This window comes from Topomyia yanbarensis, chromosome 3, assembly GCF_030247195.1.
Source record: "Topomyia yanbarensis strain Yona2022 chromosome 3, ASM3024719v1, whole genome shotgun sequence".
NCBI classification, from domain to species: domain Eukaryota; kingdom Metazoa; phylum Arthropoda; class Insecta; order Diptera; family Culicidae; genus Topomyia; species Topomyia yanbarensis.
The window spans coordinates 198,346,450-198,360,413 of NC_080672.1; the positions used below are offsets into that span (position 1 = coordinate 198,346,450).

Here is a 13,964-nt window from a genome sequence, read left to right on the forward strand (position 1 = left end):
TCGGCCAACCTACCCGCGCCCTTGTTTGGCCGATTTCTCTTTCCGCTTTTGACTGTTAATAACTTTTTTTTCCTGATTTTGTTTTATGAATGAATAATTTTACATATATGCTCAAGGGTTGAATCTTCATGACAGCACAAACCGTTTATTAAAAAGTCTAACAAGAAAGAGTACAGAAATTCCGAAAGCAAAACTCGGCCAACCAGCCCCGGTCTCCCCTACAATGAATAAAATAAATAAAATGAACAAAATAAATAATATGAATTAAATAAATTGAATTAATTAAATGAATTGAATGAATTAAATAAACAAAATTAATAAAATGAATGAAATGAATAAAATGAATAAATGAATGAAACGAATAAAATAAATAAAATGAAAAAAAATCAATAAAATGAATGAAATAAATAAAATGAATAAATTGAATAAAATGAATGAAATCAATAAAATCAATAAAATCAATGAAATGAATAAACTGAATGAAATGAATAAAATGAGCAAATTAATAAAATGAGCAAATTAATAAAATAAAAAAACAAAATAAACGAACTGAATAAAATAAATAAAATAAAAAAATGAATAAAATCAATAAAATCCAAAAAGAATAAAATGAATACAATGGATAAAAAGAATAAAATAAAAAAATATATAAAATGAACAAAACCACTAAAATAAATAAGATGAATAAAATGAACAAAATGAATTAAATAAATAAAAATAACAAAATGAACAAAATAAATTAAATGAATACAATGAATAAAACGAATAAAATGAATAAAATGAATAAAAAAATAAAATGAATAAAATGAATAAAACGAATAAAATGAATAAAATAAATAAAATGAAGAAAATGAATAAAATCAATAGAATGAATAAAATGAACAAAGTGATTAAAATAAATAAAATTAAAAAATAAATAAAATAAATCAAATACATAAAATAATTAAAATAAATAAAATAAATAAAATAAATAATATAAATAAAATGAATATAATAAATCAAATGAATAAGATGAATAAAATGCATTAAATGAACAAAATGAACAAAATTAAAATAAAACGAACAAGATGAACATAATGAACAAAATGAATGATATGAATAAAATTAATAAAATGAATTAAATGAACAAAATCAATAAAATGAATAAATTGAATAAAATGAATACAATGAATAAAAAGAATAAAATGAATAAAATGAATAAAACGAACACAATTAATAAAATGAATAAAACGAACAAAATGAATAAAATTAATAAATTACTAAAATGAATAAAACAAACACAATGAATAGAATGAATAACCGGAAACCTAATAATAGGCTCATTACCCTACATGTAAATAAGCAAATGGTCGGTGTTAAGTCAGACCGGACTAAGTCGCAAAACATCAAAAAATGAGATAACGATAACACCGGATAAAGAATTTCTTCAGCTACATTCGACTTTTGCCAAATTTGAAGTACGTAACCACAAACAAAAATTATTGCAAAAAATAATTTCCAATTATAACGTAGAGGATGCTGCGATTCAAACTTTAAACCCGTTTTTCTCGAAATCAATATTTTGTCACTTAGTCCGGTCTGACTTAACACCGACCAAATCAATTGTAAAAAAAATCCTAAAAGTGCCAGGGTCTGTTTTTCAAAAAGCGTGATATAATCGAGATAAAACCGTGATATAATCGAAAGTGATATAAATGAGTATTGATATAAACGCATAGTGATATAATTGAAACATTACTGTAAAATAAATAAAATGAATAAAATGAATAAAATGAATAAATGAATAAAATAGATGAAATAAATAAAATAAATAAATTGAATAAAATGAATGAAATCAATGAAATCAATAAAATCAATCAAATGAATAAAATGAATGAAATGATCGAAATGAATGAAGTGAATGAAATGAATAAAATCAATAAAATCAATAAAAACAATAAAATCAATAAAATGAATATAATGACTAAAATGAAAAAAACAAATACAATGAATAGAATGAATAAAATGCACAAAATGAATAAAATTAATAAAACGAACAAAATGAATAAAGTTAATAAAATGAATGAAATGAATAAAATGAATGAAACAAATGAAATGAGTAAAATGAATAAAATGTATAAAATGAATAAAATGACTAAAATCAATAAAATATATAAAATGAATAAAATAAATAAGATGAATAGAATTAATAAAATGCACAAAATGAATATTATTAATAAAACGAACAAAATGAACAAGTTAGTAAAATGAATGAAATGAATAAAATGGATAAAATTAATAAAATGAATAAAATAAATAAAACGAATAAAATGAATAAAATGAACAAAATGAATGAAATCAACAAAATCAATGAAATGAATAAAAACAATAAAATGAATAAAATGAATAGAAGCAATAAAATGAATGAAATGAATAAAACGAATAAAATGAATAGGATGAATACATTGAATAAAATAAATAAAATCAATAAAATGAATAAATTGAACAAAATGAATCAAGTAAATAAAATGATTTAAATGACTAAAATGAATTAAATGAGTAAAGTGAACAAAATGAATAAAACAATTAAAATAATTTAAATGAATTGAATGAATAAAATAAATAAAATGGATAATATGAATAATATTACTAAAAGGAATAAAATGAATAAATTGAATGAACTGAATAAAACGTATAAAATAACTAAAATGAATAGAATGAATAAAAAAATTAAATCAATAATATGACTTGAATGACATAAATGACTAAAATGCATGAAATGAATAAAATAAATAAAAGGAATAAAATTGATAAAATTAATAAAATGGCTTAAATGACTAAAACAAAGAAAATGTAAAAAAATGCGAAAAAAATGAAAGGAAAAAAATGAATAAAATAGAAAAAACGAATAATATTAACAAAATACAGACAAAAATAAATAAAATGAATATATTTAGTACAAAAAATAAATGAAATTATTGAAGTGAATATAGTGATTAAAATTAATAGAAGGGATAATATGGATAAAAATTAATAAAAGAAAGAAGATGAATAAAATAAATAAAATAAACAAATGGAATAAAAAAATATGAAAAGAATGACTAAAATGTATAAAATAATTAAAACGAATAAAAAGAAGTAACAGGAATAATACGTATAAAATTAAAAATATGAATAAAATTATAAAATTAATATTTTACATAAAATGAATGGAATGATGAAAGTGAATTTAGTGCGCAGAATTTATGAAAGACATAAAATGGATGAAACGAATAAAATGAATAGAAAGAATAACATAAACAATGAGTAAAATGAATGAAAGTAATAAAATGAATATGACGAATGAAATGAATATTCGGATCAAATGAACAAAAGTTGTGCGTATAAAACAAAACAGCACCAAAAAATTAATAAAATGAAAGAATAAAATAATTTAAATGAAAAAAATAGAATGGAAACGATGAAAAAGCTAACAAAAATGAATAAAATGAATCAAATGAATAAAATGACGTAAAATTAGTTAAATGACTAAAATTACTAAAATGACTAAAACGAATGAAATGAATAAAACAAATAAAATGAATCGAATGAATAAAAAGAATAAAATAAATAAAATGAATTTAATAAATAAAAGAAAAAGAAAAATAAAGTGAATAACATGATCAAAATGAGTAAAAGTAATGCAATAAAAAATAAACGTAATGATTAAAGTGCATCGTAACCAAACAAGCACAGTGTTGTAGCCATGAAAGTGAAGTATTGTGATTTCAGGAGATTATTGTATGGACACAGGTTGCTAATTCACCTGAGTTTTTCTTGATCTAATTCTACCCAGAGGACGGAATTGATTCCCCAGAAATAAAGCCGAAACGAAATATATAAAAACACAATTGTGAACACTCCTGTTCGAAATTATTTGGTTTAGTTATGGCAAAATTAATATTCACCTGTCCGCCAGATGGTTGATGAGTTAGTTTCCGCTTTGAACGACAGGTTGATAAAAAGTCTCGTAACTGCGTTTTGTAACGTCGACTGTAGCGTTGTTGAGAAGAAACTGGTGATGTACTGGGAGATCCACTTGGGGTAGAAATCAATTGATCTGCATCGGTAAAGTAGGTCGACGTTAAACCAGTGTCTAAGTAGCTAACCTATTAAAATATATGCTATTTTCAAATGTATATATGTGTTTACATAGACTTGTGTCTTACTTTAAAATCCATTGTCCTTTTCCCAAGCAGATCTCGACCTTCTTCATCCATTAGCTGTTTGTGAGTGCAAATTATAAAATCTGGTTTCGAGTTTTTATACACAAGTCTTGAGCTTGTTTGAAGCCACTGCCATTCTTCACTTTTCTTTTGGTATCGATATGCAATCATTCCTGACGCACCCGTCTTCAGCACTAGAACATAAATTGAAATAAATCAGAAAACAATTAGTATCTATACAATAAAACTTGTTTTTATCCACCTAGTGGTGCAATTGTGCCTTTCTCATTTATCCAAACTACGATAACATTATGTTCACTACAATGGTGGAAATGTAAATTACATATTCAGTACGATTTTCACATAGTACATACAATGGATCGACAGCCACGATTTTGAGATACTATGTGTCGACACTGAAGCATCGCTTAAAACCAGCTGCGAATTAAGGAGGAAGATCCGTTAAGAAATTTTAAACTAGATATAATTTTAAAGTAGCAACCCCTTACTGCATACTCCTACCTAAGCTTATACAAGCCAAAAATTTTTTGCCGGGATTGGGTTGACGATTTTTAGAGCGATTGCATAACCTTTCTATATGAGAAAGGCAAAAATGTGCCAAGGATCAAAAAAGTCAATTTCCGTAAACAATTTTTTTTTCGAGATTACATCAAATCTCAACGTTTCATACATTATAAAGTCATTTGGCATCCAAAATACAAATTCGATTTTGAAATTTTCCCTTACCCCCCTTTGAGAATTTTTCGTTTTAGTTTATATGGGAATTTGCCATGTGGTCGCACTCGTCAACCCGCAACTCCGGAACCAGAAGTCCAATCCACAAAAAATTCAACAGCAGCCGATGGGAAGGTTGTACCTTTCATTAGTGCAAATCGGGTCCAGCCATCTCTGAGAAACAGAGGTGACATTTTTTCCACATACACACATACATACACACAGACATTTTCCGATCTCGTAGAACTGAGTCGTATGGCATATGGCATTCGGTTTAATTAAACACAACAACTTAGATAAAGAAATGACATTCGGCCCTCCGGGCCGGAATTAGGTTGACGAATTTTAAAGCAATTGCATGCATAAGTCAATTTTCGTCAAAAAATTTTTTTTCGAGATTACATCAAACCCAGAGTTTCATGCATTTTAAAGTCATTTGGCATCCAAAATACAAATTCGATTTTGAAATTTTCCCTTACTCCTACCTTTGAGAATTTTTCATTTCAGTTTATATGGGAATTTGCTTGTTTGAGTTTGTGCAAATCGGTTCAACCATCTCTAAAGCTACCAGTACACTGTTTGTCATACCGTAAAATATTTCATGAAGCAAAATTTGATCAAATAAACGTGTTTGACAAATAAATTTGACAAGGCCAGTGCAGGAGATCAACTGTTTAACAAACTTTTTTCATCAAATATTTGCATTGATGCATTACCGGGCGTTACGCCTAATACTGTTTGACAAACATAATAAAACAAGTTTGATGGATCAGTACATTGTTTGTCAAATGTAGTCAAACCGGCATGTACGGCAAACAAATCGCAAATGGTGTGACAGTGATCATGAAAATACGGAACCGGCTCTCAGTGTTTCCCTACAGTCCATTGGTATTAAGTGAAGAGGAAATTAAGGATGCAATAAAATTGGCCAATGGTGACTTGATAGTTCACACAATTGAGTAGTTTAGTAGAGTAGCGCTTTTCCATATTTTGAACATCTTGCGGCAATATAAATTAAACTAGAGCTTCTTCATGACGGCGCATACCCAGTAAAGTTCAGCCGGAAATGAACTGGAATTCTGGCTGGTTTCAGTTCGTATTCCGGCTCCAGTGACACAACCGATTCTAACTAGAATCAGTTGTGTCACTGGAGCCGGAATACGAACTGGAACCAGTCAGAATTCCGGTTAATTTCCAGTTGAGCTTAACTGGGTACATGTCCGCACCATACACGCAGAATTTTTTTTAATATATACTAATATATAATCGATGATTTAAATAATGGTCACATTCACAACGAGAGGTTCGATTTATTTACTCTCTCTTAAAGCACAGTTCTCAACTAATTGGATATCCAATTACTCTAAATTGTAGGTTTAATTAAACACAACAACTTAGCCATAGAAAGTATGGCACTAAATGTTAACGCAGACGAAATATTCGGCCACACCCTCAATTAGTCAAAATTCCATAAGCTATGTGATTCTTATTACGCGGATTCATTTTTCACGCCCCAGTTATTCGCGTAGTAGGAGACCCAACTGTATTCCAGTACCGTATCGTATCGAAAACTTCTTCTCTAGTTCTAGTTTTTTTTCTGTCGGCCTATTTCCGCTACGAGCTCAAACACCGACGCCAGAGAGGTGACTCCCACTATCTGGACTAGATATCGACCCATCAACTCATGGACCGGGGACCAATGGCTTTACTTCCCTTCCGAAGGAAGGCGTGCCCTCAGATTTTTTTCGCCTCAGAAAAATCTCATCGACCTCGGCTGGAATTAAACCCAGGCCAGCTGGGGTGAGCGGCGGTCACGCTTCTCACTCAACTACCGGCACCGTCATCGAAAAACGTCGAAATTGTGATACGAAGCTGAAAGTGGAAAGCTAAAAAACGTCCCCGTGATTATGGTATCAGGTGAAAAGAGATTATAACTACTAGAAGTCGCATGTCGATGTTATCACTGAAAATTTATCATCTCGCTCTTACATATGCTAGGCCCATTAGTTTGACACATATTGCCCCGGGTACACACATGTCAAAGTAATGGGATACAATATGCTAGAGCGAGACACCATGTTTCAGTCCGTGAATACATGGAGACAGTAGCGCTTTGTTCCCTCTTGCTGTTGTTGCATCGGATATTTTCCAACTCGCCAGGTTTAATGGTCTTGTAGTACGAGCAACGCTGATATCCCGATCAGAACGACATAACAGAAAGCTATCAAATTTATATCTCATGTTGATATTTATTACTCACTGTGTTATTTTTGTGATATCCCTATCAGCAAGGGCAAGCAAACTTATATCAAGATTATATCTTCTGGTGATATCTTTGAACTGCTAATATGATTTTAATGTACGGATATAACGATGATGTTATAATATATTACATATTCTTTCACAATTATCTTTGAACGATAACTGTAAACTGTAAAGCGGGCAAATGACCTGTTGGTTAAAGCCCCAATAAACAAATCAATCGATCAACTGTGAATGATTGTTATATTACACAAATGATCGTCTATTTGCTAATACGCTGAAGCCTCTTTTTATGCGTATTTATTCAACTTTTGAAAGCAAATTTTCGAAGTTTTTATTGATTTCCTTATATTTGCGTTTTCCACATGGACATTCAAAGTTCCAAGATTTTGAGAATGGATATGTTTTAGATGCAAGTGGTCGGAAAACTTGAAAATAAGGTGTTTAACTTACTTGGTTGCATTTTGATTAAGAGATTTCCTATTTTGTGAGACACTCGTCTGACACGCAATTTCGAATATGTGGCTTATGATTTCAATGTTGAAGCCTTTATTCAAAAAGTTTTGGAATCGCAAAGTTATCAACAAGCTATTCTAAAGAATACAATTTTCATATAAAATTTATTTTACAGAAGATGCAGGAAGTATCAAGCACTCCAGATGAAATAAAGAAACGGATTCAAATAAAAAAGCATTTTTAAACTATTTGTTATGGTTTAGTCAAATGATTCTATAAATATTTTTTTTTTTGATTAATTGTGCATATTGCGAAAACGAATTTCTAGAACTTACAAATCTGTTTGATATATACTGATTTCCACAATACCGTTATGAATTTTGAGGATCTTCGAGGATCTTCAGTCCTATTTCTCCAATTTATGCGGGTTTTTCATAAACAACCGAAATTTGTCCAGTTTGTGGGTATCTGATTTTGTGCGTTCTCCGAATTATCAAAGCATTGTAATTTTTTTTATTTAAGCACCCGCATAAAAATGTTTGAGTTTGAGATTGTTGTATCTTTTTATTCCACCTAAGACAATTTGACATTTACAATGAACTGACAATTACTTTGAATGCGCATATGTACTAATGTTTCCGTTGTATTCGATGGTGCTTCGTTCGCCTTAAAAACATCGAACTAACAAATTTTCGTAATAATCAGGATACTTGATTCATTTTGTAGAAAGTTAAAAAAAAAGGAATAATGCGACCTGTTCAAATTGTTGAAAGATTAATATTTGTGAGTATGCTGCATAATGCTATCAATATTTCAAAATGGCCTAGAAATCTTTGAATAAATACACATCCCAGCTGGTATTATTGTTTGCTGTTACAATTTAAATATGTGTTTTAGATAGTGCTTGAAATAGCTAAAAACTTTAATGTAAAAATATTGAATAATTTCCTCCTTAAAACTAAATAAAATTTAGAAAAGAAAATGTATTTTAGAAAACATGAAATATTATATAATTCGTCACACCGAATAATCTTCAACAACTCCTCAAATTTTATGATTATGATAATTGTACTGGTTTGCTTCTTCTTAAAAATACCAATAACAAAACCCCAAAAGCGACTTAATTGAAATCTCAAAATGCAAGCCTCAAAACTTTGGTATTTGTTTCTTTGAATCTATTCGAAATCATAAGTAACATTTGTCGTATTCTCCGTAAAATAATTTAGGTAAATTATCCGCTAAATGTTACCATATCGCATCGACATTATTTCTAAAAATCGTGTAAAACATGTTAACGTACAAGAGAAGCACCGAAGCGCACTATTCAGAATCTAAAAATAGCCCCACTTTCCTAATCTGAAAAGATATTATAAAGCTATTCAGTCTATCGTAATAAAGGCAGCTGTAGTAGTGAGCAAAACTGTATGAAAACAAAGCGTATTATACAACGAAAACAAACAGTCCTTTGGCTTTGGCAAAGTTCAATGTGTGCGTTCTGGAAACATCTTCTGCATCTATAATCGTTTTGCCCTTGACGAATACGTAGAATATTATGCTAAAATTAAACATCGGTCGAAAGCAACGTCGTTGGTTCATGCAGGAAACACGCCTATAAAACTCAGAATACCCAGGTTCAAATCACTATACCCACAAATAACAATCAGCGTGTCATATATTCATAATAACAATCAGCCAGCATGTATGCATTCATTTGACAAAACTACAGAAAGCTTTTGCTACATAAAGCTTTTTGCTTCCAAACGAAAAGCGCCTTAATGTATGCTATATTTTTCTTTTTTATTCTATTTTTAGACCTGCACGCTAAATTCGTAGATACTATACAATAGGTAATGAACGCTATATTGGCCGTGGGGGAACCTAACAAAATTTGTTATAATTCTGATAGAAGCCTATCACAGGTTGTCATATTCTTGATATATACTAGAAGAATTTCTGTTATGTTTTCTGTTATTTTACCAACTAACGAGACCAAAGTTATAACACAAATTGTTACCATAACAAAGTAACTCAGTCTGTAATAATTTTGTTATTTCTTTCTGATCGGGATGGTAGTCACAGCAGCTCGTTTCCATTATTTAATTGGAATTAAAAATGTTGATTTGTTCTACATGATAAAGCAAAATTAGCAGAGTAGATATTTGATTAAATTCAGTGGACATTTTCAATATACCTCCACCGAGTGCATTTTCGAATTTTTTTAATTTTATATGAATCACATATTTTGTTTTTGGATTTATAACTTTTTTCCCCCTTATTTGAAGCATAATATGCAGATTGTAATTAAATCAAAGCAAACACCAATTAATATTCTCTGTAACATCAAGTTTAAAGTTTAGTAAACGGGTCAAGGGATTTCGCACGTAATTTGACCAGGGGAAAACCTAAAGCTCTGCCACTTCTAAACAAATACCAACAATATCAAAATAGCGCCGAGTTTTAATCCTTAACTTTTTTTTCGTTTTGACAACAAATTCTGTCAAAACAAATCAGTTTCGCGTACGGCGTATTTTGCTGTCCTCAATGAGCAAAGCATGTTTGTCAAACTTCTCCATCGACAAGTTTGCCAAACTTCTCTATCGACAAGTCTGCCGAACTTCTCCATCGACAAGTTTGACAAACTTCTCCTTCAACAAGTTTGACAAACTGCAGCGTTACGCTGTTTGAAATTTGGACAAACTGGTCAGTACACTGTTTGACAAATCGACAAATAATCGCGAATAAAAAATTTGGCAAACTGTGTTTGATCAAATATTGGAAGAGTCAGTACACAGCAGTTCAAATTTATTTCACGAAAGATATCAAATATTTGACGCTATGACAAAAAGTGTACTGGTAGCTTAAGAAACAGAGGTGACAATTTTTTCCGCATACACAAAATACACACACAGACATTTTCCGATCTCGACGAACTGATTCGCATGGTATATGACATTCAGCCCTCCGGGCCGGGATTAAGTTCACGATTTTAGAGCGATTGCATAAGTTTTCTATATGAGAAAGGCAAAAATGTTCCAAAGTCAAAAAAGTCAATTTTTTTCGAGATTACATCAAATCTCAACGTTTCATGCATTTTTTTTGAGATTTTTTTATTTCAGTTTATATGGGAATTTGCTATGTGGTCGCACTCTTCAACCCATAACTCCGGGACCAGAAGTGCAATCAACAAAAAAAAATCATTAGCAGCTGATGGGAAGGTTGTACCTTTCATTTGAGACTAAGTTTGTGCAAATCGGTCCATCCATCTCTGAGAAACAGAGGTGACATTTTTTCCCACATAAACACATACCCACACAGACATTTTCCGATCCCGACGAACTGAGTCGAATAGCATATGACATTCGGCCGGGATTAGGTGGATAATTTTTAGAGCGATTGCATAACCTTTCTATATGAGAAAGTTAAAAATGTGCCAAAGTCAAAAAAATCAATCTCCGCAAAAAAATTTTTTTTTGAGATTACATCAAATCTTTAACGTTTATATGGGAATTTGCTGTGTGGTCGCACTATTCAACCCGTAACTCTGGAATTAGAAGTCCAATCAACAAAAAAAATCAATAGCAGCCGATGGGAAGGTTGTACCTTTCATTTGAGACTAAGTTTGTGCAAATCGGCCAGCCATCTCTGAGAAACAGAAGTGACATTGTTTCCACATACACAAAATACACACACATTTCCCTATCTCGACGAACTGAGTCGAATGGCATATGACATTCGGCCCTCCGGGCCGGGATTGATTTGACGATTTTTAGAGCGATTGCATAAGTTTTGTATATGAGAGAGGCAAAAATGCACATTTTTCAAGTCAAAAAAGTCAATTTTCGTTAAAAAATTTGTTTCGAGATTACGTCAAATCTCAACGTTTCATGCATTTTAAAGTCATCCTTTGAGAATTTTTCATTTCAGTTTATATGTGAATTTGCTGTGTGGTTGCACTCTTCAACCCGTAACTCCAGGACCAGAAGTGGAATCAACAAAAAATTCAATAGTAGCCGATGGAAGGTTTACAATTTTTAGAGCGATTGCATAACCTTTCTATATGAGAAAGGCAAAAATAAATTTGTGTATTTGTGATGTTCAAGTATCACACCTTAACCGCTGCACGGTTAGACTCCAAACATTGCATATGTTCTCCGGAGATTTCTGGGAAAGTTATAGGCATGACCTTTTTACCATACCTGTGTAGATATAATGGTTATATATCATACCTCTCCGAGCTCTCGATCGAAGCGGTTCGTTTTCTGGGGCCGTGCATAAAGTGAATAAGAATATATATTGCCAGTGAAGGTCAACCATTGTTTGAGGCAGTATTTGCCCGCCGGTGCCCAGGCTGGTGAAGTGATTACCAGAATAGCCGGGCACGCCGCTATATAAGCTAAGTATTTCTTATTTCTTGCATTTCCCTTTCCCCGATCGGTCTCTACTTCTTCCCTTTCCCCTGAATATAAGTTTCATCTCTCGTACAAATAGCCTAGAATATGTTGATACCCTGAACACACGGAGCTTTCATGTCTTTTACAAAGTGATTTGTAATAGCACGTCCCAAAATTTTGCTGAAGACTTTAAGTCTCGAACTTGATTTGTTTGAAGAGTAAATTCTCTATAAATACTTTTTGGAGGATATATCGCCAAAATTATTTGATCAGATGATGTGCTGTTTAAAGTTTGTAAAATTCATCGAAGATACTAAACCTGCGAAATTTCGGTGAGCAGTTCTAAGTTTCATAGACATTAAATCAATTCCAATTTCGCTTCCTATTAAAAAGGCCCTAATCCATATTACAGTACAGTACATGATTTTAGAACTCTGGAATGAGTTTCTATTGGAATATTTTAGGCAGGTATTTAATATTCATGTTATTAGACAACTGTGAGATCAAGACCAATAGCTCAGTTACAGAGATCAGGATCGCATTCCCAAAATATTTCAAAGAACTTCATGATATTTAAAGCAACAGGTTCTGAATGTAATGATCAGATAATTATCATTATAATATTGAATTAAATCAGTCAGCATCAATAAACAAATAACTTCAATCCAATTAATTATTTTGCGTGAGGGAGGGGGATGTTTTTTTAAAATTTTTTTTACAATGTAGAATGCAATTTACGCACTAACCCAGTGCACGTGCATTAGTAGATGCCAAGCTACCACACGGGGTGTGCTGGAGTTTCGGGCTCTCATGGTGACACCATGACTAGGTAATACCGACTAAAATCCATTGGGCACCGCCATTGTTCCCCCCAGGGACTACCTCTTGGTATTACTTCTGAGGGGATGGCTGTACTTGATGTACTCACTCACTCTCGCTCACATCCTGTATGAGGCTTACTTGGGTGCTCGCTCTGTCACACCCTGATACACTCTCTAACACTCCACATGAGGCTGACTTTTGTGCTCACCTCTATCACGCCATGCGAGGCTGACTTGTGTGCTCACCTTTTTCGTACCTTCCGAGGCTTACTTTTGTGCTCACCTCTAACATACCATGTGAGGCTGACTTGGATGCTAACCCTATCACCTGATTCACTCTCGATCATACCACTGTTACACCCCTGTCACTCCCCCTGGAATCCCATATGGGATATTTTTCTTAGGCTCCACTTCTGACATACCATGTGAGGCTTACTTGGGTGCTCACCGATTTCATACCTTATGAGGCTTACTTTTGTGCTCACCTCTAACATACCATGTGAGGCTTACTTTTGTGCGCACCCCTAACATACCGTGTGAGGCTGACTTGGATGCTCACCCTTAACTCCTCTGCCACGCCACGAGGTATCAATAGTTAAGTCCCAACATACTACGCTACGACCCTCCCATCTTGGCATGAGGCAGTCCACATATACGTCTATACACTCGCTCTTCTGCCTTGCTTCGGGATGGCTGGGTTTACCCCTTACGCAGTTGCCAGTCGCTGCGCCAAACCTGCCTCAGCATGAACAGACCATTCACTCACTTTTTTGCGCTCGGCCTTTTTCGCTCCAACTAACCGATCACTAGTTAGTCGTGCCCGTCGTCTATTGCTCGGTGCGCCAAATTACCTGTAGCCTACAGTTCCACTTCTCCACCGATTGACACATCCGGTATCATGGGTTGTGTCCCAGCCACAGACGTCAAGCAGTGCTCTTCTTTCGACGTCGAAACAAGGGCATACGAACAGTATGTGTTCGGCAGTTTCCATACCTGGGCAGTCCGGGCAGGCTGGGAGCTCCGCGTGCCCGAACATGTGGAGGTACTGTCGGAAACAGCCATGGCCTGACAGGAATTGTGTCAGATGGAAGTGAACTTCCCCATGGGGTCTTCCC

At 32.7% G+C, this 13,964-nt stretch overlaps 1 protein-coding gene across 5 annotated transcripts in view; it reads right to left on the reverse strand.

Moving 5' to 3' along the window:
- Nucleotides 1–13,964, reverse strand: part of LOC131690892 (aryl hydrocarbon receptor) — a 1,300,655-nt gene that overhangs the window by 54,900 nt on the left and 1,231,791 nt on the right. For 4 of the 5 annotated variants that reach the window (XM_058976963.1, XM_058976965.1, XM_058976966.1 and 1 more), the window contains 2 exons: nucleotides 4,188–4,378; nucleotides 3,927–4,127 (listed from right to left, as the gene is read on the reverse strand). In XM_058976963.1, the coding sequence (XP_058832946.1) occupies nucleotides 3,927–4,127; nucleotides 4,188–4,378 (392 nt within the window). Of the gene's footprint in view, nucleotides 1–3,926; nucleotides 4,143–4,187; nucleotides 4,379–13,964 lie in introns of those variants that run through there. The other variant, XM_058976967.1, reaches the window with a different exon arrangement.